The sequence below is a fragment of the Sarcophilus harrisii genome, chromosome 1, assembly GCF_902635505.1.
Source record: "Sarcophilus harrisii chromosome 1, mSarHar1.11, whole genome shotgun sequence".
Taxonomy (NCBI): domain Eukaryota; kingdom Metazoa; phylum Chordata; class Mammalia; order Dasyuromorphia; family Dasyuridae; genus Sarcophilus; species Sarcophilus harrisii.
The window spans coordinates 695032530-695058245 of NC_045426.1; the positions used below are offsets into that span (position 1 = coordinate 695032530).

A 25716-nucleotide genomic window follows, 5' to 3' on the forward strand; every position below is an offset into this window, starting at 1 on the left:
GAGCAAATCCACTGCACTCCCTGCCCAACAGTACTGCACAGGTAAAAGTAAACACGGAGGGCAGCCTGGAACAGGAAAAAGCAGGTCACCAGATTCTGCACTCCACACAGATGTCAGCCCCTCAGAGACCCTGCGCGGACATCTCCAGGGCGTCTCCATGCTCCTATTCCTCTTAGTATCTGGTGTGCACACATACCCAGCAGAATGTGGGCTCCGGGAGGGGGGAGCTGCCAGCTTTGTCCCTGGCTCCCCATCACTTGGCACATCCCTTTACATAAGGTAATGCTTGAATAAATGTTACTTTAATTTCAATAGATTTAGAGCTGGAAGGGACCTTTGAGATCACTCAGTTCAGCTACAGGACAGGCCAGGTTCTTTGAAGAAGGGAAACTGAACAAGCATGAGCCTCAGCCTGGGTAGCTTCTTGTGTTTCCTGGGGAAGGGGTGGGCCTGGAGCAGATAAGCAGGGGGATACCCAATGCAGCAGAGGGAGAAGGCTTAGGAGCACAGGAGGCCAGGACCCGGGGGAAAGAATGGCATGGGCTAAGGCGAGGGATGGGCAGCACTGAAGCCCAATCACAGGGGTTTTCTGGTGCAAGTTCAGATTAGGTGAACTGCCCACGGTCACACGGGTGGCAAACAGCAGAGCCAGGATTTGCAACCAGATCCTCCAACTCTAAATTCGGCGCTGGCATGCTCTGCCCTGTTTGAGAGCAAGGGCCCCAGCTGCTGAGGGCCAGACATAGGGTTGGAGGGGACACAGGAACAAACAATTAGGGCTGGAAGGGCTCAAAAGGCCATGCAGTTCAACTCCCCCACTTTACAGATGAGGAAAGGGAAATTCAGGCCCAGTGACTCGCCCCAAATCACACAGTGAGGAGCCAGCAAAGCCGATCTGACTCCATCCTGGGTACAGGAGAGACAGCCAAGTGGCAAAGTGCAGTAGGGGCCAGGCTTGCAAGTCTGGAGGAGCGGGCTCCCTGCTTTCAGCAGCATGGCCCAGGGCCTCACAAAGCCTCCCCTAGCCTCGGTTTCCTCCTGTGTTAAAGGGCATTGATGCCAGCCCCTCCCCAACTTAAAACCCAACTAAGGGCTACAGTGAGTACCCAATATAAAACACAAAATAAATCCCAGCTAATTATTATGATCAAAATAGATAACACACAGCTAATACATGGCAACCAGAGAGGTGCAGGGGATAAAGCACTAGGCTCAGAGTCAGGAAGAGTTGAATTCAAATAAGCCTCAGACACTTCCCAGTGGCGTGATTTTGAGTAAGTCACTTCACCCTGTACCTCAGTTTCCCCATCTATAAAATGAGCTGGAGAAGGGCAGGCAAACCAGCCTCGTATGTTTGCAAAGATAACCCCAAACGGAGTCATGAAGAATCAGACATTACTGAAATGAATGAACCACAAAAATAGGTAACTAAGATAACACCACTATAATATATATAGATAATACACAGACAATAGATAATATAGGTAAAAATATATGCTATTTACTATGATTCAGTGAAATGACCAAGTAAAGTGCTTTTCACAAAATAGCTTAAAGTGGATTAGTGATTTAATCTTCGTCTTCCTCAGTTAGCCAACTATAAAGTATTATAACAATAATACTAGCTAGCATTTACATACTGCCTTCTATGTTCCAGGTTCTGGAATAAAAACTTGTCTTATCATCTAATGGGAACCTCACAACCTGGGAGGCAGGAGTGACTATTATGCCCATTTTACAGATGAGGAAACTGAGACAGAGGCTAAGTGCCTGGCCCAGGATCATTTCTGAGGCTTCATTTGAACCCAGGTCCTCCTCACTCCAGGAAGAAGGCAGTGCTGCTGGGGCTGACAGTACCCTCCTCCCGGGTGTGGCGAAGATTAAATGGAATGATGTACATAAAGCAAACCTTATATAAATGTTGGCTATTGTTATTATTTCCATGCTGCTGGTATGCACGGCTGCATTCCCAGCGACCCCCGGCCAGTTAGCGCTTGCCGAGTGCCTGGCATTGAGGCTGGGGGTACAAGGAAAGGGAAAAGGCTTTGCCTGCCCTCGGTGGGCACGGTGGAACGGGGAGACACCATGCAAACGTCTGTGTGCGGAAGATTCAGTGCCCGGCAACTAGTAGGCGCTTAATAAATGCGCGCTGCCAGGGCTGAGCCCCGTCCCTTTGTGTCTCCGTACCTGCGGCGCTGCAGCGGGTTGGACTGCACAGGTGGACCAGATGGGGCACCGCCCACCCAGGCTTCCCGGACCTCCTCCTGTGGGGCGGGGCCAGACCTTGGGGGCGGGGCCTGCAGCTAACAGCTGGAAGCAGGCTGCCGAGCCGGTTGCAAGGGGCGGGGCGAATAGGGTCGGCTAAAGCGGGGAGGCGGGGCCTGCTCCGGGATGGGCCGCCGAAGGGAGGGGCCAAGGAGGGGAAGAACCAATGGGAGACCAAGGACTAAGCGGAGCGGCGAGGGGACGGGCCTCCTGGGGCGGGGCCTCGGGCGGAGGGGCGGGGCTTGCGCTGGGTGGGTCTCCGTCCTGAGGCTTAGCCCGAGGTCCCCGCTCACCTCTCTCGGAACTGCCGCCGCCACACGTTGCCGCCGCCCTGGCACAGCTCGCGCAGTCGCCGGCAGGTGCAGGCGACGTGGCCCAAGTCGGCGGCGCCCAGGGAGCGGCAGCACAGGATCAGCTCCAGCAGCTCGCCGGGCAGGTCCGTGAGGCCCAGGGCCCCCGCGGCCGCCACCGCCGGGCCGTCCCCGGCGCCAGGGGGCGACGCGGGTTCCGGGGCCGGGGCCGCGGCCGTCCCCGCCACCGCTGTCCCCTCCGCCGACGCCATCTTGAATGTGTACCTGGAGACGTCACGGCGTTCCTACCCTGCCGTCAGGGCGCGTCGCCAAAATCCTGCCTAACGGTTTTCCGACTCGTTGGCTTAGAGAGAGGCATTGAGGGAGCGTCGCTAAATGATCGGCGCGCTCAAAGAGCGTGGGGAACCTTATGACGTCAGGGGAGTGACTCTCTCCAGACACTTCCTCCCACTTTCTCTATTAAAGGCGCAGGCGTTGAATTCCTGCTTTGACAGGCCCCCTGCAGTGATGAAGAGAAATTTGAATGTGGAATTGGGGGAGCACACAGAATCTTCGTTTTAGCACCCTGGGTTTAGATTCCTCACTGTTTGGGAGCCATGGACCCCTTTGCAATGTGGGGACACCTAGAGACCCCTGCTCTTTAAATACATAAAATAAAATTCTCGGGGAAACAATATAAATAAAACAATAAAATAAACAATTATAATAATAATATAATTATACAATTATAATACAATAATAAACAATAAAAGGATCAAGTTCAGAGACCCCTGGCTAAGAACACCCCTGTCTGAGGGGCTATTTAGTGCATGGTCTCAAAAGTTCTTTAAATATATAATTTTGTGAAATCCTCTCATTTTACGGAAGGGGAAACTGACACTCAGAAAGGATAATTATAAACCTTTGCACAACGCTTTTAGATTTATAAAGTGCTTTTGCAGTTATATCTCTTGTGTTGCTTAAGGTCACAGATACGGTGAGTGGTACAGTGAGGATTTGAACCCATTTCCCATGATTCCACATATTAACTATGTGCCCTTGAAAATCAGTTTCCTTCTTTGGACCTTAGTTTCCTTATCTGTAAAACGAGAGAGTTAAGCTGGGTGATCTTTAAGAATCTGTTTGGGTCACTTTTTATACATGAGGAAACAGGTCCCTGAAAGTCTTGTGGTTTGCTCAACACTTTTGTTGTTCAATTGTTTTTCAGTCCTCTTCATGAGGGCATTTGGGATTTTCTTGGCAGAAATACTGCAGAGTTTTGCCATTTCCTTCTCCAGTTCATTTTACAAATGGGGAAACTGAGGCAAACAAATGACTTTACAGAGCTAGTAAATGTGGGAGGCTGGATTTAAAGTCAGGACACTGATTCTTCTTGAGTCCAGGGCTGATGCTCTCAGGGCTGTGCCAAGCTAGGTAGGAAATGAGAGAACAGAATCAAAACTAGGACCTCTGACTCTAGACCTCTGTATATAAGCATCTCCTTTATTTTTATTATTTTTTTATTTCTTTTTTTTATTATAATAACTTTTTATTGACAGAACCCATTTTATTTTTATTATGACCAGTTTATTTATTATTGTTTTTACATCATCTTTATGTACCCAATATATATCTTTGCCCTTCCTCACTCATATTTGTTTTTTAAAATAATATTTCCCAATTTCATATAAAGATAATTTTTCTAACATTCATTTTTTTGAGTTTCAAATTCTCTTCTTTATCTCTACTCTGAGATGGTTAGCAATTTAATAAAGGTTATGCATGTGTGATCATGCGGAATATATTTCCATATTAGTCATACTGTAAAAGAGGACAGACCAAAAAAGAAATAAAACACACATATAAAAATAAAGTGAAAATAGTATGCTTCAATTGGCATTCAGATTCCTGCAGTTCTTTCTCTGGAGAGGGACAGCATTGTTCATCATGAGTCCTTTGGAAATGTCTTGGATCATTGTTTTGCCTAGACTAGCTAAGTCATTCACAGTTGGTCATCATACAATATTGTAAAATATTGCTGTTCTGCTCACTTCACTTTGTATCAGTTCATGTAAGTCTTTCCAGGTTTTTCTTAAATCTGCTTGCTTGTCATTTCTTATAGCACAATAGTATCCCACAACTTTTCCCCTTTTAAAAAATATTTTTGGGATAAAAACTGAACCAAAGGTTATCCACAGTTTGATAGCCCTTTGGGCATAGTTCTGTGGAAATTGTTTTATGCAAAAGGTGGCTCAGTTCATAATTCCACCAACAGTACATTTGTGTCTCAATTATTCCACCTCCCTTCTAACATAATTTTCCTTTTCTGTCACATTAGCCAGTGGTGTTTTAGTTAGTATAATTTGCATTTCTCTAATCAATAGTGATTTTTAGAGCATTTGTTATATGACTAGAGATAGCTTTGCTTTCTTATTTTGAAAACTACCTGTTCAGATCCTTATTTATCAATTGGAGAATGACTTATATTCTTATATATTTGAGTCAATTCTCCAATAGCTGAGAAATGAGGCCTTTATCAGAGATACTTACTATAAAGAATATTTCTCAACTTTCTGCTTTTCTTCAATGTATTTGCACTGGTTTAGTTTGCATAAAAGCTTGTGAATATAATATTGTCCATCTTAATCTCATAATTCTATCTTTTGTTTGCTCATAAATTCTTCCCTTCTCTATAGAGAACTATTCCTTACTCTCCTAATATGTTTCTGGTATCACCTTTTATGTCTAAATCATGTACTCATTTTAACCTTATCTTGATATATAGTGTAAAATATTAGTCTATACTGAATTTCTGTGATACGTTTTCCAGTTTTCTGAGCATTTTTTTTTTGTCAAGTTCTTGTCGTAAAAGATGGGATCTTTAGGTTGATTAAATGCTAGATTACAATGGTCATTTTCGACTGTATCTTCTATACATATTCTATTCCACTGATACACCACTCTATTTTTTAGCCAGTACCAAACCAATTTGTTGATTACTGCTTTATATTACAATTTGAAATCTGTTTTAGCTAGGCTACCTTCCTTAACATTTTTTTCATTAGTTCCCTTTAAATATTGATCTTTTGTTATTCCAGATGAAACTGGTTGTTGTTTTTTCCATCTTCTCTTTTCCTATTTTATTGAGTTCATCTAGAGATTATAAATTTTTCCTTATGTCCTGCTTTAGGCTGCATCCCATAAATTTTGTTATGTTGTTTCATTATGGTCATTCTCTTTAATGAAATTATTGATGGCTTCTATGATTTGTTCTTTGAACCACTCATTCGTTTTTGATTTGTTATCTTTTTTTTTTAAGGTTATACTTGTACATTCATAATTTACATATTTCCCTATGGGTTGTGTTGGGAGAGAAAAATCACAACGAAGCTGAGATGCTGATCTACAGCCAGTCCTGTGAAGAGCCAACCCAGAAGAATGGAACTAACTTCCTGGGAGCACCTGGTGGGAGAAAGGCTTCTAGGATGTTCAGTCGTGTAGTTAGAAGTTGCCTTGGCCATGTGTATTTTGTGAAACTTGCACTTGAACTTCCTTAAGACCTCACTTTGAGGTGGTTTGTCACTTGCAGGTTTGTTCAAAAAGTTCTTTCCTTCTCTTAAGTCACTCCATATTGAGTTAGGGCAATTCATTTCATTATAATCTTTTTCACCTGGACTTATGGGATATTTAGGGAAACGCTTTCTAAATACTGCCCTTGCTATGCCATTTACTTAAATGCCCTTCCTAAAGAACTGAGGCTGCTGGCTGATTAAGGAGGATCACACCAGAAGTACAACTCATGTTTAGGGGAATAGCTACACCTAGGGTCCAGAAAACAGTAACAGCTACCTCAAGGGCACCTAATCAGCCAATACTAGTGTGAATTCAGTGAAAGAGCCCTTAGGGGACATTGCATAGATGTTAAAAACTGAAGCTCAGATGTTCAGAGTTACACAACTGAGGTCAGACTTGAACACAGGACCATGCTGACTCCACATCTGGCAGGTGATCCACTGTATCACCTGCCAGTCTCTCTTATGTATGAGTAATGAATGAATAAAGGCTTCAGAGTCCAGGGAACCAGGTTCAAATCCTCCTTGGAGTCTTCACAAATTATAAATTCCACAAACAGCTGCTCTTCAGGCTCTTTTACTAATCCAGTTAATCAATGTTTAATTTTAATGAATGGATGACTAAGCCCACTTTGACTTTAAAGATTGAATCTCAGAGGAATTCAACACATTTAACACATAATTTTCCCCGGAGAGCAAAGTTACAGCTGTGATCCTAGGACCAAGGCTCTTTATTCTTTTCTAAGTTTCATTCCTGATTCTCTACCTTCTTTCACAATGCTTTTCAACTCCCTCCTATATGTTTTCTTTCTCAATTAGAATGTAAGATCCTGGAGGCCATGAGCTATCTTTCTGCTTGTATACGTATTTCCAGAATTTAACTAAAATTAATAAAATTTTATATAACAAAATGTAGTTATAAAATAACTAAAATTAAAAATAAAATTAATAATTAACCAAAAATAAATTTAATACATGTTATTATTGTTTGGTTACTTTAGATTCTCTCTGACCCCATTAGGGGTTTTCTTGACAAAGATTTGCCATTTAGCATTTGCCAGAGTGATTTCCTTCTCCAGCTCATTTTCTAGATGAGGAAACTGAGGCAGAGAAGGTAAAGTGACTTGTCCAAGCTCACACAGCTAGTAAAAGTATCTGAGGTTGGATTTGAACTTATAAATCTGAGTCTTCCTGATTATAAGCCCAAAGCTCTACCCACTACACCATCTAGCTGCCTTAGCTTAGAACATATAATAAGCAATTAATAAATGTTGATTTGATTTGATTTGAAGAAGGAAGGAAGAAGAGCCAGAGGATCATTAGATAACACGATAATAGATTTTGAATTGTAAGGGACTTAGAGGTTATTGAGAGCCCTTCATTTAAATAACAATAATGATATTATAGCTGCATGTTTTATACAGTCAAGCATGTCATTTCATTTGATTCCCAGCAATCCTAAGAGGGCTTGATATTAATAATATTCCTATTTTACAGATGAAGAAATTGAGGCAGAGATAAAGTGACTTGCTCAATGTCACACAAATCATGATTATTTTAGGCAAAATTCAAACTTTTGTCTTCCTGATTCCACCTTTAGCTGCACCATTGAGATGACTGTCATTTTCTCCCTCATATGTACCCTGGAGGCTGCAGGCTCAGGGAAAGGAAGGAATTTCCCTCTCCCTGTGGGGTCTAAATTACAACTGAGGAAATGGAGTCAAGCAAAGCCAACAGTTTCTCTTCAGAAATGACAGATAATAAAATCTGAGTTGGAAGGCACCAATTAAGCTTGACCTGTATTTGAACAAAATTCCTCTCTACAACATCCCCAGCAAATGAGCCTTGCATGAAGTGAGGAAGGATCCAGCACTTTACTTTTGGACAGATCTCATTTTTAGGAATACAGTGCTACTTAGCATTCCTTGTTAATTGGTTCTAGAAGACAGGACAAATGGTGAAAACTATGACTACCAATGGTCCACAGCCTAAACTACCTTTTGGGAAACTCCCAAAAGGGTAAATTGGACTTCCAGCTGCAAAGAAACAAGCCAGGCCCACCTCACCCCCAGCCCAACCTGGCTCCCCCTTCTTGGTTCAACTCACTTTTTGAGAAAAACCAAGACCTCTTTACTCTTTCTCCTTTATGTTGTCCAAGATTTCTTGAGTGGAGGGTGAGACCTGGATGTGGAGATAGAAGCTGTGGTCCCTTGTCCTCCCTAAGGCTACCCACCTGAGACTTGGGCTGCCAGGAGTGCTGGTCCTTTATACAGTTACTACCACCTCCGCCTGGGCTCTGGCTGTGGTGCTACTTGCCTCCCCCATTACAGACTCTCCTGCTCTTAACTGCTTCTCCCATACCTGCAGCTCCATGCTTCTCCCAGTACCACTGTTATGGAAGCAGGGAAACTATATCACAGCCTCATGGTCCTGCAGGAACCCGGACCTTCCTGCCCTCAATTCAGCATCGTGGGCTCTAAACTGATAGTTCTGCACACTACTGCCTTTGCTGGGCAGGAGCTGGCCTTGGTCTGTACGGTATACCTAGCCATCTTCACATCGCTGCTGTTCAACTAAGACAACAACCATGTGCAATGAATGCTGGGAAAGTGGCAAGTGCTGAAGTCCCTTTTTTTTTTCTGGTTGAAAAGTGTCAAGTACCAAATTCAATGAGTTTCAAAACAGACAAGTCCCAAGGTACCACTGTATCTTAACTCCCAGCCTAAATCAGCCTCTTTGCAATGACCATCCATAGTTCTTGATTGGTTCTGCCCTCTGGGGTCAAGCAGAATGTGGCTAATTCCTTTCCCAGGTGATCTCCCTTCAAAAATTTGAACCCACTTAACCTTTCCCTTCTGAGAGCAATGATTATTGCTCTCATACTCATATTAATAATCAATTACTGAATCAAGACCAGAATATTTTCCTTAAGTCTGTAGGTTGTTCAGTGTCTGAAGGATGTTGCTGGCAATGGGATTACCTTTCTTAACAATCTGGTTCAGACCCTACCCAGATGGGGAAGCCATTGTACTCTACTTAAATCTGGGTGGGGGGAGAGGGGAGGTAAATTCTTTGATTAGATTGCCCAAGATTGGGGGTGATTAGGAAGCAAATGACAAGATCAAAACCCTCATTAGAACAGGTCTCCCTCTCATTATAAATTCATTCTCTCATATGTTAACTACTCAGAGATGATTTCCACCTTAGAAACACCTTCTCTTCCAAGAGTAATTAAACTGTGAGCTCACCATGAGTTGTCTCTGGTCTAAGGCAGCAGGCCAATGACCATCCCTTTTATCAATAATATGCTACCATTACTAATAAAGTGATTAATTACTCAGAAATTATGTCTCGAGCTTTTTAAACATCACATTTCCTAAGATTTTTCTTCTGCAGGCTCAATGGTGCCCATTTCTTTCAAATGATCTTCATAAGGGAGGGACCCTGGAGGCCTTCACCATGCTTACTGCCAGCCTCTGGTCGCTTCCCAGCCTCTCTATGTATATCCCTACAAAAAGGATTCCCCGAAGTGAACACACTATGTGGTCTGACCAGGGCTCTGGGTTTTTAAATGTCCCTTTACTAATTACTCATAATGCCTTATTAACTTGCCTGATTTTCTTTTAAGTGAAATGAAGGATGGTTATTTAATTTGCCTACAGTTAGGTTAAGCTGTTAATTGCTGTTTTTGAATAGCTTCCTTGTGTAACAATTACATTAGTATTGTGCATGTGGAAAGCCCTTTAGTTAAGGGTGAAATTAAATAAAGAAACAAACCACAATCAAAAGCATCATGGTACAGCAGAAAGAATAATGGACTTGGGGTGAGAGGGTCTGGATTCTAATCCCATCCTGACATATACCATTCGTGTGACCTTTGAAGGTCATTTAATTTCTCTGAGCCTTGGTTTCCTCATCTGTAAAATGGGCTAGATGCCCTCTGAGATCTCTTCCAGATCTATATCTAGGAGTCTATGTTCTCTAGATCTATATATCTAGGAGTTTCTGCTAGAGATGAAGAAACTGAGGCACAAAATTTAAATGACTTGTCCAAAGTCTCATAGGAAGATCAGAGGATCAGAGATCCAGAGTTGGAAGGCATCTTGGAGGCCTTCTATTCCATCCCCTTAACTTTATACATAAAGGGTCAATCAACCTCTGATTAGTTTCTTCCCTCTCTAGATTCTTAAGGTTTCTTTACGGACTTTGCCTGGTTATACAAAACAACCTATGTGTGAAGCTGGGAGATGCTTAACTCTTCCCACTTGTAGCCTGGACATTCCCTCTGCCTTGGGAACCTTTATAAACCTTGTTCCCAGCTCCCTTTGGGGTATCCCAGCATTTTCTCTGTGGCACCTCATACTGAAACCCATTTGCCCAACACATGGACTTCCATTTTGTTGTATGTGTTCATTAAAATTCAGGTTGAAGGGGAGCTGAAGAGAAATTAAAGGTCACACCATACATGTAAGTGGTGGGGGCAGAACCTGACCCCATTTTCTCCAGTTCTTTCCATGGTACTGCATGAGTACATCTGTAAACAAGTGTACTAACTACCTGTTCTTGCTTGAGCTCCCCAGTTATCCAGATAACTGCAGAGAGTTGTAGAGGACTGGCTGTAACGACTAAGAAGCATAATTGCTTGACTTGCCAACAATCTTTTGCAGTGACCTAAAGTAAACCTAGCAGAAAATCAGTGACTCTGAAGCCAATTAAGCTGATACCAGCTTTGAAGTGGATGCTGAGCCATTTGGTGGTTTATGGACCTTCAAGAGAAATCTCGAGCTTCAAAAACTTTCCTGAGTACAGGTGATGGGACTACGAAAAGCATGAGGTCCAACAAGTCATGAGGAGGTACCAGAAGTCACAAAGATGGGGAGTTGTCCCAGGACGAATTCACAGGTTCAAACATCTTTCAGGACAAGGGGCCTAGCTTTATGATAATACCATAAGGTAGGCAAAGTTCCTATTGAACTTGTAATTAATAAAAGAGAACGTAGGACCTTTTATGGGAAAGGACGCTAAACAAGGCATAATAATTATGTTAATTGTTTGCATTGGTAAATCAGCTGGTGGTCCTGGTTGTTCTATTTATACAAGAAAGCTTTGAGAGTTGATATCTATAGCTTAACCTTCAGTTAACAGTTGGGCGTCTGTACAAGATAATGTCAGTACAAAATAATTCTACAGGGTCACTTTGCTTCTCATTAGGGCCCACTCTGATACTGGGTTGCTACCAAGGACATGATCTTTTGCTGGAGTCCATTAACCCCATCAGACATATCTTGTTTTATGGTCTCTTTGGAGACAGTCTTATTTCCAGTGACTCCCCTATTGCTTATGGTTCTCTCCCCAGTCACCTGTTTTTGAAGGCATCTCCTTATCCACTCTCGAATTATGAAATGCTTATCATGAAGGTTACCTTCTGATTTGTGTATCCAAGGCTTTGACACTTAGAATTCCTCACTCTCTCTCCCCTTGAGGATGGGGCCCACTGACTCATTTCTTTGTTAAACTCACCTTTTCCCCCAAATTCCCTCCCTCCCTTTGTTTAAAAGGGAGATAAACACTCTTCCCAACCATTACTAGGAATCCTATTTAGCCCAGGCTAGATAGTACCATGTGCATGCTATTTTTTTTTCTTCTCTGCCTAATTAAAAACTTTTCTTTAATTTCACAGGCATTGTCCTCTAATTTTCTTCCCTTTTAGGGAAAAGGGGAATTTAAGTCTTGTATTTTCTTTTTTGTTTTTGTATTTTCTGGTTACCTTCTCCTTTGGGGGAGAGAGATCTAAATTCCCTCAAGAAAGCATTTGCTTTGGATTACAGAACCAACGTGACATGTGTGGGGAGCTGAGGAAATTCTCTTGGAGCAGCACATAATTTGGATTTTTGGCCATAATCCATTGGATCATAGCTTTAGAACATAAAGGGACATGAGAGACCATTGTGCCCATCCTTTCATTTTACAGATGAAGAAACAGAGGTTCAGAAAAGTCAGACTGCTGTCACCATATCAATATATCCTCCTTGTAAGGAAAAAGAACCAGTCAGAAGATTCTGTAGTCTGCAAACTCAGAGTAATCAAATGGCCACTAATAGCTCCTAAATGTTTCTTGAGACTTGGAAACAATGTTATTCGGCTTGTATATTTAGAGCTGTTGTAAAAATGTATAACAAGCAAGTGTATACTTTGTTTACAAAGTGCAGAATGATGGTTCTCAATGCTCTTATCTTTCCTTTTTATCCCCCTCCTATTTCTATCTTGACATTTATTTCTTGACTCTTATTCTGCCCACCACATTTTACGCTCTCAGTTTAAATCTGGGCCTTGAATTTTATTATCTCTGTCACTTTGGGTAAGTCATGTTCTCTCCCTGATCCTTAGTCACCTCTTCTTTAAAATGAAGTAGCAGGACTCTCAAAGAGACTTTCCAGCTCTCAATATATGATACTGTCTTTTTAATTTCTTTGGTTCTCACTTTCCTCAACTGTAAAATTCAAGTGTCCCAAATTCAAATGAAGGCTCTATCTTTTCATATTTCTCTCAGAACTTTGTTTTTGAGCATATTTCTTTCTCCTTTTCTTGTTATTATTTATTCAGTTGTTTTCTGCTTTAGATGATCAGTTCCTTGAGAAAGGACCTGTGCCCTATTCATCTTTGTATAGGGAATGACCATTAGACCATTAAAATGCCGGGCACAAACAAGGCCTATAATAAAAGTTTGTTAAATTGTGAAAACCAAGTTTGGCGCTGATGGTCTCTCTGGGATTATCTTTGGTCCACACTAGCCATCCTGCCTCCGTTTTTCCAGACCACTTGTTCCTCTTTCCTTCTCTTAGCTTTTAAGGAAGGTGATCTTCTGGTACTCCCTTGGGATTTGGAATTGACTCAAATTCTCCAAGATTGTGGAAGGAAATGTCTGGCAGATCTTCTTTCTAAGCTGGAAGGATTTCAGAGACAGATCTGACTTTAGACTGAGCCTGTGGTCTCAGGATCATCTTACCTAAGTTTATAGACTCCCACTACCAGAAGAATAGAGATAATTGTTTCATTTATTTGGCTACAACAATGAATGAATGAAATTATGGATTCTTGGATCTGTGATTTGTGCTTCCATATTTGAAAGATAGGAGGATCTGAGTTCAAGTCCTGACTGTGTAACTCTGGGTGAGTTACTTAACTTCTTAGTATCTTAGGGAACTTGCTAAGACTTTTAAGTTGCAGAGCAAGTACTAATCTTCAGGGGTAGAAGTTTTCTCACTGGGAATTCTTTGTATCAGTCAAATCATAGGGCTGTTTTTGTTTTTGTTTTTTGCTTGTATCCTATTTTATTTATTTTTTAAATAACTTTTTATTGATAGAACATATGCCTGGGTAAAGGGCTGTTTTTTTAAGTGAATAGTTGAAGGCATTTTCCTGTGAAACTCCAGAACTTGCCATTTGCCCTGCAGTTGCACTCCTCTTCTAAGTGATGTCTCCCATTATTAGAATGTAAGCTTCTAGAAGGCAGGGGCTATCTCATTTTTCTTTTTGTATCCCCAGTGCTTAGCAGAGTATTTGGAATATAGCAAGGGCTTAAGAAATGTTTTTAAATTTGTTCCTCCAACACTGATTTCATCAACATCAAGAAACTGCTGGTGTAGTTACTCTGTGTACCAAATGTAGTTCTCAACTCATGATTTAGTAAATTGGTCCTAAATTGTTGCCTAAGCCACAAGGAGGTTGATTAAGTGTTTCCTGGGGTCCAGGGCCTCAATGTATCAGAGACAGAGTTTGACTCCAAGAATCTCCATTTCTAAGCCCAGCATTCTAGCTCTTACCATATTGCCTCACTTCAAATAAAGTTAATACTAATGATAAATTTCATTTCTAAAGTGCTTTAAGATTCAGAAGGCTCTTTCCCCACAATAAGCCTGTGAGGTAAGGAGTGCATATATTATTACATATGTTAATATGTATTAACCCCATTTTACAGATGAGCAAACGGGTCATTATGTCTGGTGGAAGGGTGCAGAATTTAGAAACTTCAATCAATTCACACAAAAGACCACAGTCCATAATGTTGGGTCCACTTTTTAATTTTTAACCATAATGCAAACAGGCATAAGTAGTTTTTTTTATTCCATAAAACCAGAAGATTGGAACTATCCAGAAGAACAGGTGCATGCGGAGAACACAGCCTGGAGAGCCTCGCAGACTGAGCAGGAATCAGTCCTGGAGAGAGGTGCTGGAGCACGTTGTATGCACGGCACAGACTTAGCAGCATCAAGAGCTCAGAGGTAGGGGGGAAAATCCATGGTTAAATGCAGCATCCACTCCTGCTCCAATTCTGTCCCTCCTAGTTCCCCCATCCCTCTGGAAGGAAACATACAACTGGACTTCAAGGCTGAAGCCGACCAGACAGTTGCCCCTGAGTCACCGAGTCCATCCTCAGCTTGAAACGTGGTTTGGGTGAGCACAACAAAAAGAACATGATTGTGTCGGAGCACGTGAGATGGCATGGGAGCGGTACAATAGGATAGGAACCCAAGGAAATCGGCCTGGAATCTCAGGCTCAGAAATCTTCAGCTCCACCTTGCTTTCAAGAAGTCTTTCTTTCTTTGGAAACTCCCAGAATTAGGGAGATACGCCTTTCGTACTTGGCTTTTGCTTAGGGAATGCTTGGGCCATTATAAACTTTCAGAAAGCATCCATGAGGAGCTCAATAAGAAGGCCCCATGGAATTACTTAATCTAAACTACAGAACTGAGTTTAAGGCTCTCACTTTGTTTTGCGTCTTAAAGAAAGCTGGTTGTGAGGGGTAGAAGGTTTAATTAGGCTCTGGCTACAAAGGCTGAGAAGTTCTGTGCTGTGTTAGTTTAGGGAGCTGTAAATGGAGATAATTTAAAGTACATCTGAGGTTAAATTGAAACATAAACTCTCTCTTTTCTCCATCTTCCCTTGTCCCTAGTTTTGGCATTTGGGCAAAGATCAGAATGGCTGTTTCCCCAAGATTAAGACATCCCCTGTGATGGAGGCCCCAAACTTAGCTTTTCATCGGATCTCTCAATGAATGGATTTGCATTCCAAGTGAAGGGACTGTGGCTAGGTGGGCAAAGGATGGTTGGGAAAGCTCCCAATGTCCCAGGAGGTCAGGGTGAATGTTACTTGTTCTCAGGAAGGTTTTGCATTATAATTTGGATTAAAAAATCTAGCCTCTGTCATCCTACCCGGCAATTTCTCTTGGCCCAAATCCTTTATTGAAGATTTTAAGAGGGGGTATAAAAAGATATATAATCTAGGAGTGTGGTTAAAGGAGGAAAGGAGCTAGGGAGGAGGAAGAGAGAGAGAAACATCGAGCATGTAAACATCAAGTTGATGTGGTTTTGAAGCTAATAAGGTTGGCTAAAATTCTACCACCTTTCGAGAAACATTTCTCCATTTCTTTTTTCTTCCCTGTTATTTGTGAGGCTATTAACTTGCTGAGACCTCATTTGCATCCATTATCACTAACCTTTTTTGAGGAGCCATTATATTATCTCAGAGATAAACTGAAATTACTCATTAGGTGCTGTTTTTATTCTTTGGGATGGGAGTTGGGGATGGAGGAAGAAGGATCTGATCCTACCTCATTCTCCACGTTAATAGGATATTTAGGATTTACTAATCAGGGTTAATAATTAGCTTATTAACAAGTTAGAGAGGAAGGAGTGCCACTTTCAGATGCCAGGGAACCAGCTTTTAAAAATACAAAGTGAATTTCTCTAATTTTTGAATGGGATTACACACAATTGTTAAAAGTTTTGGACAACCTCAAGGAGTTTCCTTAGAATGCCATGAGGGGGCAGCATTTACTCACAGTGATACTCCACAGCACTTAAATCTCTTTACACACCCTCTAACAATGCAGATCTTACCCCATCCATGCTTGTGCCAGAATTGACAAATGGTCTCCCATGGGATGAAAAAAGTAAATGGATCTAGATCTCTTTCTTCTCCATGGGAATCCACCCAGGGAATCATGGAACAATGGAAAGAGCATTGCAGTCAAATTATGTGGTTTCATATACTACCTGTATAAATTTGGGTAGGTTACTTAAGAGCCTCCTGCTTCAGTTTCCTTCTCTGTAAAATGAACCTGGCCTTCAACATTACTGCTAGCTTTAGAATTATGATCCTATAACCTAAGGGGCAGCACTTCAGTGGTTCTATTTTGGGCCAGCTGCTTTGCCTCTGTGAGGGATGGACTTGATCACCACTTATAAATTCATAGTAAGATCCAAAGTATTAGAGTCATAACTCCATGACACATAAAGGATTCTGGTTTGAAGAAAACATTTTTTAAAAGATTTTTTTCCACAGTTAAGGAATATTTGTAAATAGAGGATCCTATTTAATTAATCTCTCACCTGGTAGCTTGTTCTGGGGGCCAGGAATAGAATTTAGGAGGACACCCATTTTTAGAGACACACTGAGAGTTCTTCATTTGACTTGGGGTCTCAGTTTGGAATGAATGGCTGCATCCACAACTCTCTTTACTGCTGATATTTATCAAAGATGGGGGCATTAGTGAAAACCTGAAGCTTAGTTGGGGAGTGGAAATCAGAGAGGACAGTCTATAAGAGGGGAAGGCAAGAGGAAGAGCAGAGACAACAGCTTAACCCCCTGGGAAGCTAGTGATGTCTTAGGAGATGTGACTCAAAAGGAGCAGAAGGACTAAAAAAAAAGGCCGTGAGAGGAACCAGAACTCTTTTAATTGGAGAAGATGAAGGGCTGACTTAATGACCATCTCCAACTCATTGAAGGGGTTTTTATAAGAAGGATGCTAAGTCATTCTTTTGATTGAATAGGAGAAAACTGGCTTAAAGAAAAAGAGAGCTAATAATCACTGCTAATAATCACATAGCTTGTTATAGTTATAAAGGAATTTGGAGATATTTTCTCATTAGATCTTTAGGATAATCCTGTGTAACATGTTTATTGTTGTCCACATTTTATAATGAAGAAATGGCATCTTAAAGGGATAGAGGGACTTACCAAGGGCAACACTGTTAGGGTATGTCAAGGCAGCATTAGAATGCAGGACTTCTTAATTTTAAATCCAGATCTCTCTCTACTGCTTTGAGATTGTGACGGGACATGAGGAAGACTTTGCTGATCGCCGGGGATCAGAACAGTAGCAAGAACCATATGTGGGGCCATCTGCCCTGCTTCCCAAGAGGTCTTAGGGAATAAAAAGGACAGCCATCCATCCTGAGGGGCTTGCACGTTGGAAGGTCCCTTTGCAGTCCTTGAAGTTGTTTCTGGGAGATTATCTGGTCTCACAGCTATGTTAACTCTGGCCAAGATGCCCAAATGTTTTCTCTCTGTCCAGTCTCCACGCTTAGTCAGAGGAAATTCTCTATAAGAAATATTGCTTGTCCAAAATAATGAAGAAAACCAATGGCTAGGGGATGGATAGGGAACTGAAGCCTCTTTCTTATCCTATAGGGTTAGAGCAGGCCATGGGAGGCTTCATCACTTGGGAGACCATTGACTTTTTCCAGATGCCACTTAACACTGTTTAACACCTCCAAATAGGCAAAAACTTTACTAGTTCTTCCTTGGGGAGGGCAATTATGTCCAGGGACCTGGCCAAGTCAGAATTGCCACGAATGGGAGGGCATTTGCTTTCCACTAGGCAGGAAAGCAAAAGTTCTGAGACGGGACTTTTAAAACCTGGATCAAGAGAAAGTAATTCTGTCAAAAGCATCGAATAAAATTATTCATCTTTTAAGACATGGGTTCTTAACTTTCAGTCCTTGAACTTGGTTTAAATTTTGCTTTTTATAATGGTATTTCAATACACTCACTTTCCTGTACATAATCTTATGTCTATTATTTTATACATTTAGGAATATGATTCTGAAAAGGTGTCCATAGATTTCAACAGACTATTAGAAGTCTTAACAAGAAAGGTGAAGAATACATGCTTCCTCTGTTGAAGGGAACACATCTAGCCTTGGATCTCTTCCTCTATACAAGATCATAGCCTCTCAAAACCAGAAGTACCTCAGTGGTTATTTGGTCCAACCTGTCCCAGAATTCCTTTAACAATAATCATACCAAGCAGTCCTCTGGCCTTTGCTTGAAAACCATCAGCAAGAGAGCTCCCACTCTCTCCAAGGCCTTGACCTTTGGATACAGCTCATTGTTCCTATCTTAAAAATCTGCCTCTTTGCTGCTTCCATTTATTGTTCCAAATGGAATCCTCTTCTGTTCCTCTCTTATGCATACTAGTATGATCTGGTGATCATATCTTCACTGTTATAGTCATCTTCCTCTGGAAGTGCTCCAGGTTAGTCCTCTAAATGTGGTCTGACCAAGGATGCAGAGGTCAGACAACAGGAGCAAAACCTTCCTTATTCTCCACAAGGCTCCCCTCTTAATGTAACCTAGCATCTCCTGCACTTTTTGGATTATCCCAGTCCCCTATTGTTTCCTATTGTCAAAGAGTGATGTATACAAGAACACCTCTCTCTTTATTCTTATCACTGTCCTTTCAGGTTTCATATCTCAGGGGGAGAGGGCAAGTCCACTACTGGAGCCAGAAGACAATCAATAGTGATGTGTGTTTACATAATGCATTGCTCAGGAAACAATCTTTATATTCTCTCCCATGCTTGGGAAACAAAGTATTCTTTCTCTCTCAAGAAAAAGAAATAGGGGAGAAAATCTGAGGCATATGGCGGTAAAGTCTCCAACATCATACAGCAAAGTCAATGTAGTGCTTGTGATTTCTAGCCTACTGTTTTTGGCCAACTCCAAGAGGATCATAGACTTTTAGTTTCAAGGCAGCTCAGAGACCTTTCGTTTCTCCCTTGTTATACACTCTTGAGTTGTAAAAGGCTTAGCAGTTGCCTTGGCCAGGCCATTCCTTTGGAATCATTCCCATTAGACAGTGAGTTCCTTGGGAAGCAGGGATTATGGATTTGTTTGTTTGTTTTTTGCCTTTCACTGTATCCCTAGCACTTAGCACAGTGCCTGATACATAGAAGGAGCTTAATAGATGCTTGTTAATTTGATTCTACAATAGCTCTGATGAAGGGCTTTCCATTTACTTTGTATATGTCTTATTTGTACCACATCAGGGCAGGAATTGGTTTTGCCTTTCTTTTTATCTCCATGATCAAGCATAATTCCTGGCACATAGTAAGCACCTGTTGATTATCCAAACTCTTCTCAAAGGACTCTAGTGCTGAGGATACCTAGTCTACTTTTGGACAACCTTTTTTGAGTGGGGTTTGGGGGGTAGGGGAAGGAGAAATTTCCCTACAAATTCCCATTCATTTCACAGAGAAAGAAATTGAGGTCCCAGGCAATGAAGTTATTTGCTCAGTACCAAATAGTGGCAGACCCAGGGCCAGGAGCAGTGTGGCAGATGGGCCTGGGAAAGGGTTTGAGGGACATAAAACTGAATGATGTCTCAGGGGCCAGAGCCGAGGGAGCGAGAGCATGGTGTATGGAATTCATGAGATGGATTTGTTCCTCAGTGACTTATATACTGATTGATTTTAGTCCCACATGGGGGACAAATCATCCCCAATCATCACAGTCACCCTGACGCCTTGAGTGCCAATACTCTCCAATCCAGGGGCTCCCAAGTGGTTCATACAAAACGGTGCCAGCCTTGTTGGAGTGGGGACACAGAGTCAACATGTGCCAAGGGAAAACAGTTTCTCTGCACCAAAGGTCTGCAGGCAACAGGCTTGTACAAGCAAGGGGAGAACAGATGAGGACCCATGCCCCTCACACGTACACATACACACACATGTGCGTGCACACGCACACTGAAAAATGACGATAACTTTAAAAAAGGATGGCGTGTGACTTCAGGCGCTGGGGACTGTCCACAGGAAGAGACCCACAGGAAGTCTTTGCTCTCCAGTCCCTACTGCATTTCCAAAGAAACCCCAGAAAACCAACATGAAAATGCCAAACAGGAGTGATCTGGTGATTTCATGCAGCTGTGGTATGCCCTTGGAATAGAGAGAGAGAAAGAGAGAAAGAGGGAAAGAGGGGGAGAAGAAACGTCATTTCATAAGAGCCACTGCAGAGGAGAAGCCATTGCATTGCAGCAGAAAGGTTCCAAGAGGAAACAAACGGGGGCCAAGGGAAGGCCCACAGGACTCGAGGTCCGAAAAGAAGAAAAACAGACAAAAAAACCACGACGCAACGACAGGACGAGAGGGAGCGCGCATTTCACGGGAGTCCCATGGGAAAGAGGCACCAGTGTCCATCTTTCCAAAACCTGGCACCTTCCGCCGGGAGAAGGCCTGGGGGCGGCAGCCCAGCCTGGCATCCATCCGAATGGGGCAGAAGGGACCTGGTTAGGAGCTGAACACCCTGGAGAAAATGGAGCGGGGAGAGAGTATGGTTAGCATAAAGACCTTCAGTAGGCCAGAGATATCTGTGGAAAATATTCTTTACAATTCTTCCCTCCCTTCCTTTCTTCCTTCCTTCCTTCCTTCCTTCCTTCCTTCCTTCCTTCCTTCCTTCCTTCTTCCTTCTTCCTTCCTTTTCCTTCCTTCCTTCCTTCCTTCCTTCCTTCCTTCCTTCCTTCCTTCCTTCCTTTCTTTCTTTCTTTCTTTCTTTCTTTCTTTCTTTCTTTCTTTCTTTCTTTCTTTCTTTCTTTCTTTTCTTTCTTTCTCTTTCTGTCTTCTTTCTTTCTCTTCTTTCTTTTTCTTTCTTTCTCTTTCTGTCTTCTTTCTTTCTCTTCTTTCTTTCTTTCTCCTTCCTTCCTTCCTTCCTTCCTTCCTTCCTTCCTTCCTTCTTCCTTCTTCCTCCCTCATTTCCTTCCTTCTTTCCCTTTCTTCTTTCCTTCCTTTTTACCTCCCTCACTTCTTTTTTAACTTCCTCCCCTCTTCTTTCTTCCTTCTTTTTTAACCTCCCTCCCTCCCTTCCTTCTTCCCTCCTTCCCTTCTTTCCATTTCTTTCTTCCTTCCTTTTTGTCTTCCTCCCTCTCTTCCTTCTTCTCTCTCCCCCTTCTTTCCCTTTTTTATTCCTTCCTTTTTGCCTCCCTCCCTTTATTTTTACCTCACTTTCTTCCCTCCCTCTCTCCTTCCTTCCTTCATTCCAGATACATTTTTAAAGTACCTACTATGTGCCAAGAGGCTGGAAATACAAAGACAAAGAATGAAATGACTGTTGCTCTCAAGGAGCTTACCATCTATTGGGCAAAACATCCAGCCACAGAGAAATCAACATATATACAAAGTAATTTTGATGGGATAGGTGAAAGGAACTAGCAATCGTAAAGAATCAACAAAAACACTGTTACTAAAACTATAGTCAATGAAGTATGATAGGAGGGAGAAAAACGTTTCAAAATTCTATGTGTTATATGGCTCACTGTGACTTCAAATGAAACTTACTAGGAGGAAAAAATCCCAAACCCAAACCTAAAAACAAATCCCAATATTTTTGGTTCCTGATTGGCCAATTATCGTCTTACTCCAATGGGGGAAAATCTCTTGGTCTCACTGATGAGGAATTCCTTCCAAGGTTTCAGATCACAATCTATCTAGATCTGCCCAAGATGATTTCTTATCTTGGGGGGAAAATGAGGAGACCTTGTGTTTTAGAAACAAAGTCACTTATATGTTAGGCATTAAAAAGGAAAAAAAAAAAAACAAAGATGTTTCAGTGCATTGAATAGCCATGTTTTTTTTGGAGGGTTGGTACCTTTGCTAACATACATATAGTCATCTCCCTTCGGCCAGTGATTTGCTGTGGTCAAAAACCTTACAGACGGCCTACTGGGGCACATCATTCAACCCAGCTAAGCTAGTCCTCAGACAATAGACTTATGGTGCTGATAAAATATGAAAGCCTTGCTGGCTTGGACTTGCCCAAGATCTCACTTTGTTGACATGGTCTTGGAGAACTCAGGATCCCCACCACAATGATACACATCTGAGAAGAAGTTGAGTCGTGGTTAAGAGTCCTATTTCAATTTCAAGACAATTGAATCTGAAAGTTTTGGGAAGTAGAGGTCATTTGGTCACCTTAAGTTGGAGGGAGTACGTGTTATATGGAATGGCATATTTTAGACTTAAAATTATGGTCAGAAATGATAAGGTTGGGATGACAATAAAGTCAACCTTACTTTTAGCCAGCAGGGACGTGATATCTTCTCATTTTGTCATGCTTTCAGGCATTTCCTGTAAGATCATAGATTTAGAGTTGTAAGAGAACATCGAGGTCATTGAGTCCAACCCTTTACAGATGTGGAACCTGAAGCCCAGAAAGATGATTTGACCTATCAGGGTCACACAGCTTGTATCTCAGGTGGGATTAGAAATCATGTTTTTTACTGATTCCAGTCTAGTGCTCTATCTACTACATCATGCTGCTGTCTCTAGTGGAAAGAGCACTGAGCCTGAAGTCAGAAGTTAGGGGTTCAAATCCCTGCCCTGCCATTCACTACAATATGATCTTGTGATATTTACTGATAATCAATCATAAATTTTCAATCCTCCACATTCAGATTATGATCCACAGTTTAAATAGCTTTGGACTAGATGACCTCAGAAGTCCCTTTCAACTCTGAACTTAATCTAAGATCTGTAGGTGTCTGGAGCAGGGCATGTGGATGACATTCTCAGAATGCAATGAGTTATTCCTTTTATTCATGAGATGATTGCATGAAAGCTATTGCAGTGTTATAGATAAAGAGCTGGTCTAAGAGGTAAGAAGATTTGGATTGGAGTCTTGACTCTGATTCAAATTGGCTGCTCGACTCTGGTTCAAATGTGATCTCAGATACTTAATAGTCCTGTAATCCTAAAAACGTCACGTAAGCCCTTCATTTTGATTGTCTCAAAAAAAAAAAAAAAAGCCACCTGAGACATTAAGGGGTTAAGTGACTTTTTTAGGATTACATAATTAGGATTAGGATTAAGGATTTTAGTATTTAGGATTAGGATTTTTAGGATTATTAGGATTTAGGACTATTAAATATCTGAGAGCACATTTGAACTCAGGTCCAGGATTGCTACTGGGCCACCTAGTTGCTTCTGCCTCAAACATCATAAGACTCTTAAGTTGTAGAGTAGGCTACAATTTACATAACTAGAGTGAGTTTCCTTTTTAGGAGTAAAACCACAGGTCCCCTCTCTCTTCCCTATCCCCAAATAAAATCGCTTGTTGTCCTTCATACTCAAAGAGGACCAAAATGACATCATTATGTTGGATCAATATACAAAGTGGCTAACTGGCTAGTCAGATCAATTCAATCTCAGAAGACTCTCCCATAGGTCTGGCACAAATAGTCTGTATGTATATTATATTCTAGTCGGGGAAGCTGGTGTATTGAAAGCAAGAACACAGTGGGAAGTGTTAAACTGGTCAGGAATACCTGTTATTCAGCTAAATGGGGAGCCATAATCCAAAGAGAAATCATCTTAAGAGATGTGCTTGATGGAACTGGGAGCAGTCTCAGCAGTTAGGATAAACATTCTGTGTCTAAGTCAGAACTATCTAACAGTTCCATTAAAAGGTATTCAAAAATGAATTATTTTAAAAAAAGAAATTCAATTCAGGCTGGTAGAGAGACATCCTGACATAAAATCCTATTAATGGAGAACTTAGGACATGAGGAGGCTGATGATAGGGAAGTTGCTAAGTCTATGGTGGAGTCAAGCCAAGGAGGAACTCCTCTATGATGTAGTTGCCTAGGGGGAAGATAGCAGATCATCTTGTACCATTCTATTTTCACTAATTTATTATTGTTAAATAAGTGTTATGATCACCTATTTATATAAGCTAAATAAAAACATTTGTTTCTAGAACCCTCTAAAGATTGGTGCCCTTGGTGAAAGTCCCAGTTGCTCCACCCTAGTTCTAGCTCTAGCCTAAGTTGTGCTTGCCTTTTGTCCCTGAGATTTCCATAGAAACAGAGTTGGCTTACTCATCAGTGTCCTTCTTGCTCTCTTCAATAAAGGCAATGGACTCAGATCTAAGGCGGTTGGTCACTTCATATGTGCGCAGGGTGACCCCAAATATATCTTCATGGTAGCGGTTGTCATCCTAAGGGATAGAAACACTGGTTTTGAGTCTAGGGACAAGTTCTCTAGAATCTCACAAGATCCCAGTTGCTGGTGGGAAATGTCAAGAACTTGGTGGTTTCTAAAAATGTGAATCAGTGATAGACATTTGTTGCTAACTTGTCATGAGACCTTAGACAAGTAAATTTCCCTGCTGGTCCTTGATTTTTTTCTTTTGTTAAATAAGAGAGTTGGATTAGGACAGAGGTAGTGTAGTGAAAAGACTGTCTTTTGAATTAAAAGACTTGGCTCTGCTACTAAGACTTATCCTAATAACTCTTTGGGCCTCAGTTTATTCAACTGTAAATTGAATAGGGCTGTCTCTAAGTTCCTTCCAAATAGTATATTGAAATGACACCTTCAGCTTTTTTTTGGTCTATGAAATGGTTCAACTGTAAAAGATTTCAGAATAGCCAATTACCACTCACCCTCAGTTTGCTAATGAACACCCCAGCCTCCTCTGCTGAGAGCCTCCCCTGCTGGATCATGATGCGTTGGATGGCTTTCAGAACATCGGCGGCCATCGTGACATCTCCACAAACATAGATGTGACCCCCTTTCTCCTTCAGGGCTCTGTACACAGTCTCTGCCAGCTGTTCCTGTAAGGCATCCTGTACATATTTCTGTGGGGAAGAGAGTGTCAATAGCAATGGCCCAACCAGTCCTAAACCTTGGATACTCTATTTCCTTTCTTTAAAAACAAACAATTTCTTTTAAAAGCCATCAATATATCCCTTATGATGAAAATTTAAAAAGAAGGAAGGGAAAAAGAAATTTGGTAAAACCAATCAACCATATGTGACATTTTTTTACCCCTAATCTCCTACTTTTGCAAAGAATAGCAGTAGATGAGTATTATTATTATTATTATTATTATTATTATTATTATTATTATTAATGATGATATTCAATAATAACAAAGATAATATCTAACATTTATATAGTGTTTTAAGATTTGAAAAACACTTTGTTTATATTATCTAGTCATTTTCTCAACTCCTCTCCAAGGCCAACCTGCAACTCCCTCATTTTTCAAAAGGTTCCTTCTCCTAGTAAAGTTGCCTTTTCCTTCTCACTATTGTATAAGTACCTGTTAGGAAGCTTCAAAGGACTTATATCCCCTTTCCCTGTTAAAGTTGAGAAACTCTTCCCCAACGACTCCTGCTTCTTATTCTTCTAAGAATCTCAAAGTCTTAGAATTAGAAGGAAATTTGGAGGCCATCTTGTCCAACTCATAGCTGAACAAGACTCCCCAATAAGCAGTTACCTAGTTTTCCCCCAATAACCTGCTGTGAAAGAAAAGCCTATAATTCTGAAGGCAACTCTTTCTACTTTTGAGTAGTGCCAGATGTTGAAAAGTAGACTGTTCTCTGTGCTTGGAAGGCTCCCCTTCCTCATCTTAGCTTCTTAGGCTCCCTAGTTCCTTTCAAAACTCTTTATTGTTGTTCAGTTATTTTCAGTCACGGGCAACACTTCATGGTCCCCTTGGGGTTTTCTTGTAAAAAGTGCTGGAGTTGTTCT

General features: G+C 41.5%; 1 protein-coding gene across 14 annotated transcripts in view; it reads right to left on the bottom strand.

Annotated features, from left to right (window-relative positions):
* Positions 1-25716, bottom strand: part of NOS1 (nitric oxide synthase 1) — a 415858-nt gene that overhangs the window by 147212 nt on the left and 242930 nt on the right. For 8 of the 14 annotated variants that reach the window (XR_004231301.1, XM_031948666.1, XM_031948665.1 and 5 more), the window contains 2 exons: positions 24624-24818; positions 24060-24178 (listed from right to left, as the gene is read on the bottom strand). Coding sequence is in view for 13 of the 14 variants with exons in the window: in XM_031948666.1 (XP_031804526.1) it covers positions 24060-24178; positions 24624-24818 (314 nt within the window). In the remaining variant the exon portion in view is untranslated. Of the gene's footprint in view, positions 1-2558; positions 2955-14187; positions 20495-22256; positions 22312-24059; positions 24179-24623; positions 24819-25716 lie in introns of those variants that run through there. The other 6 variants (XM_031948671.1, XM_031948673.1, XM_031948670.1 and 3 more) reach the window with 6 other exon arrangements.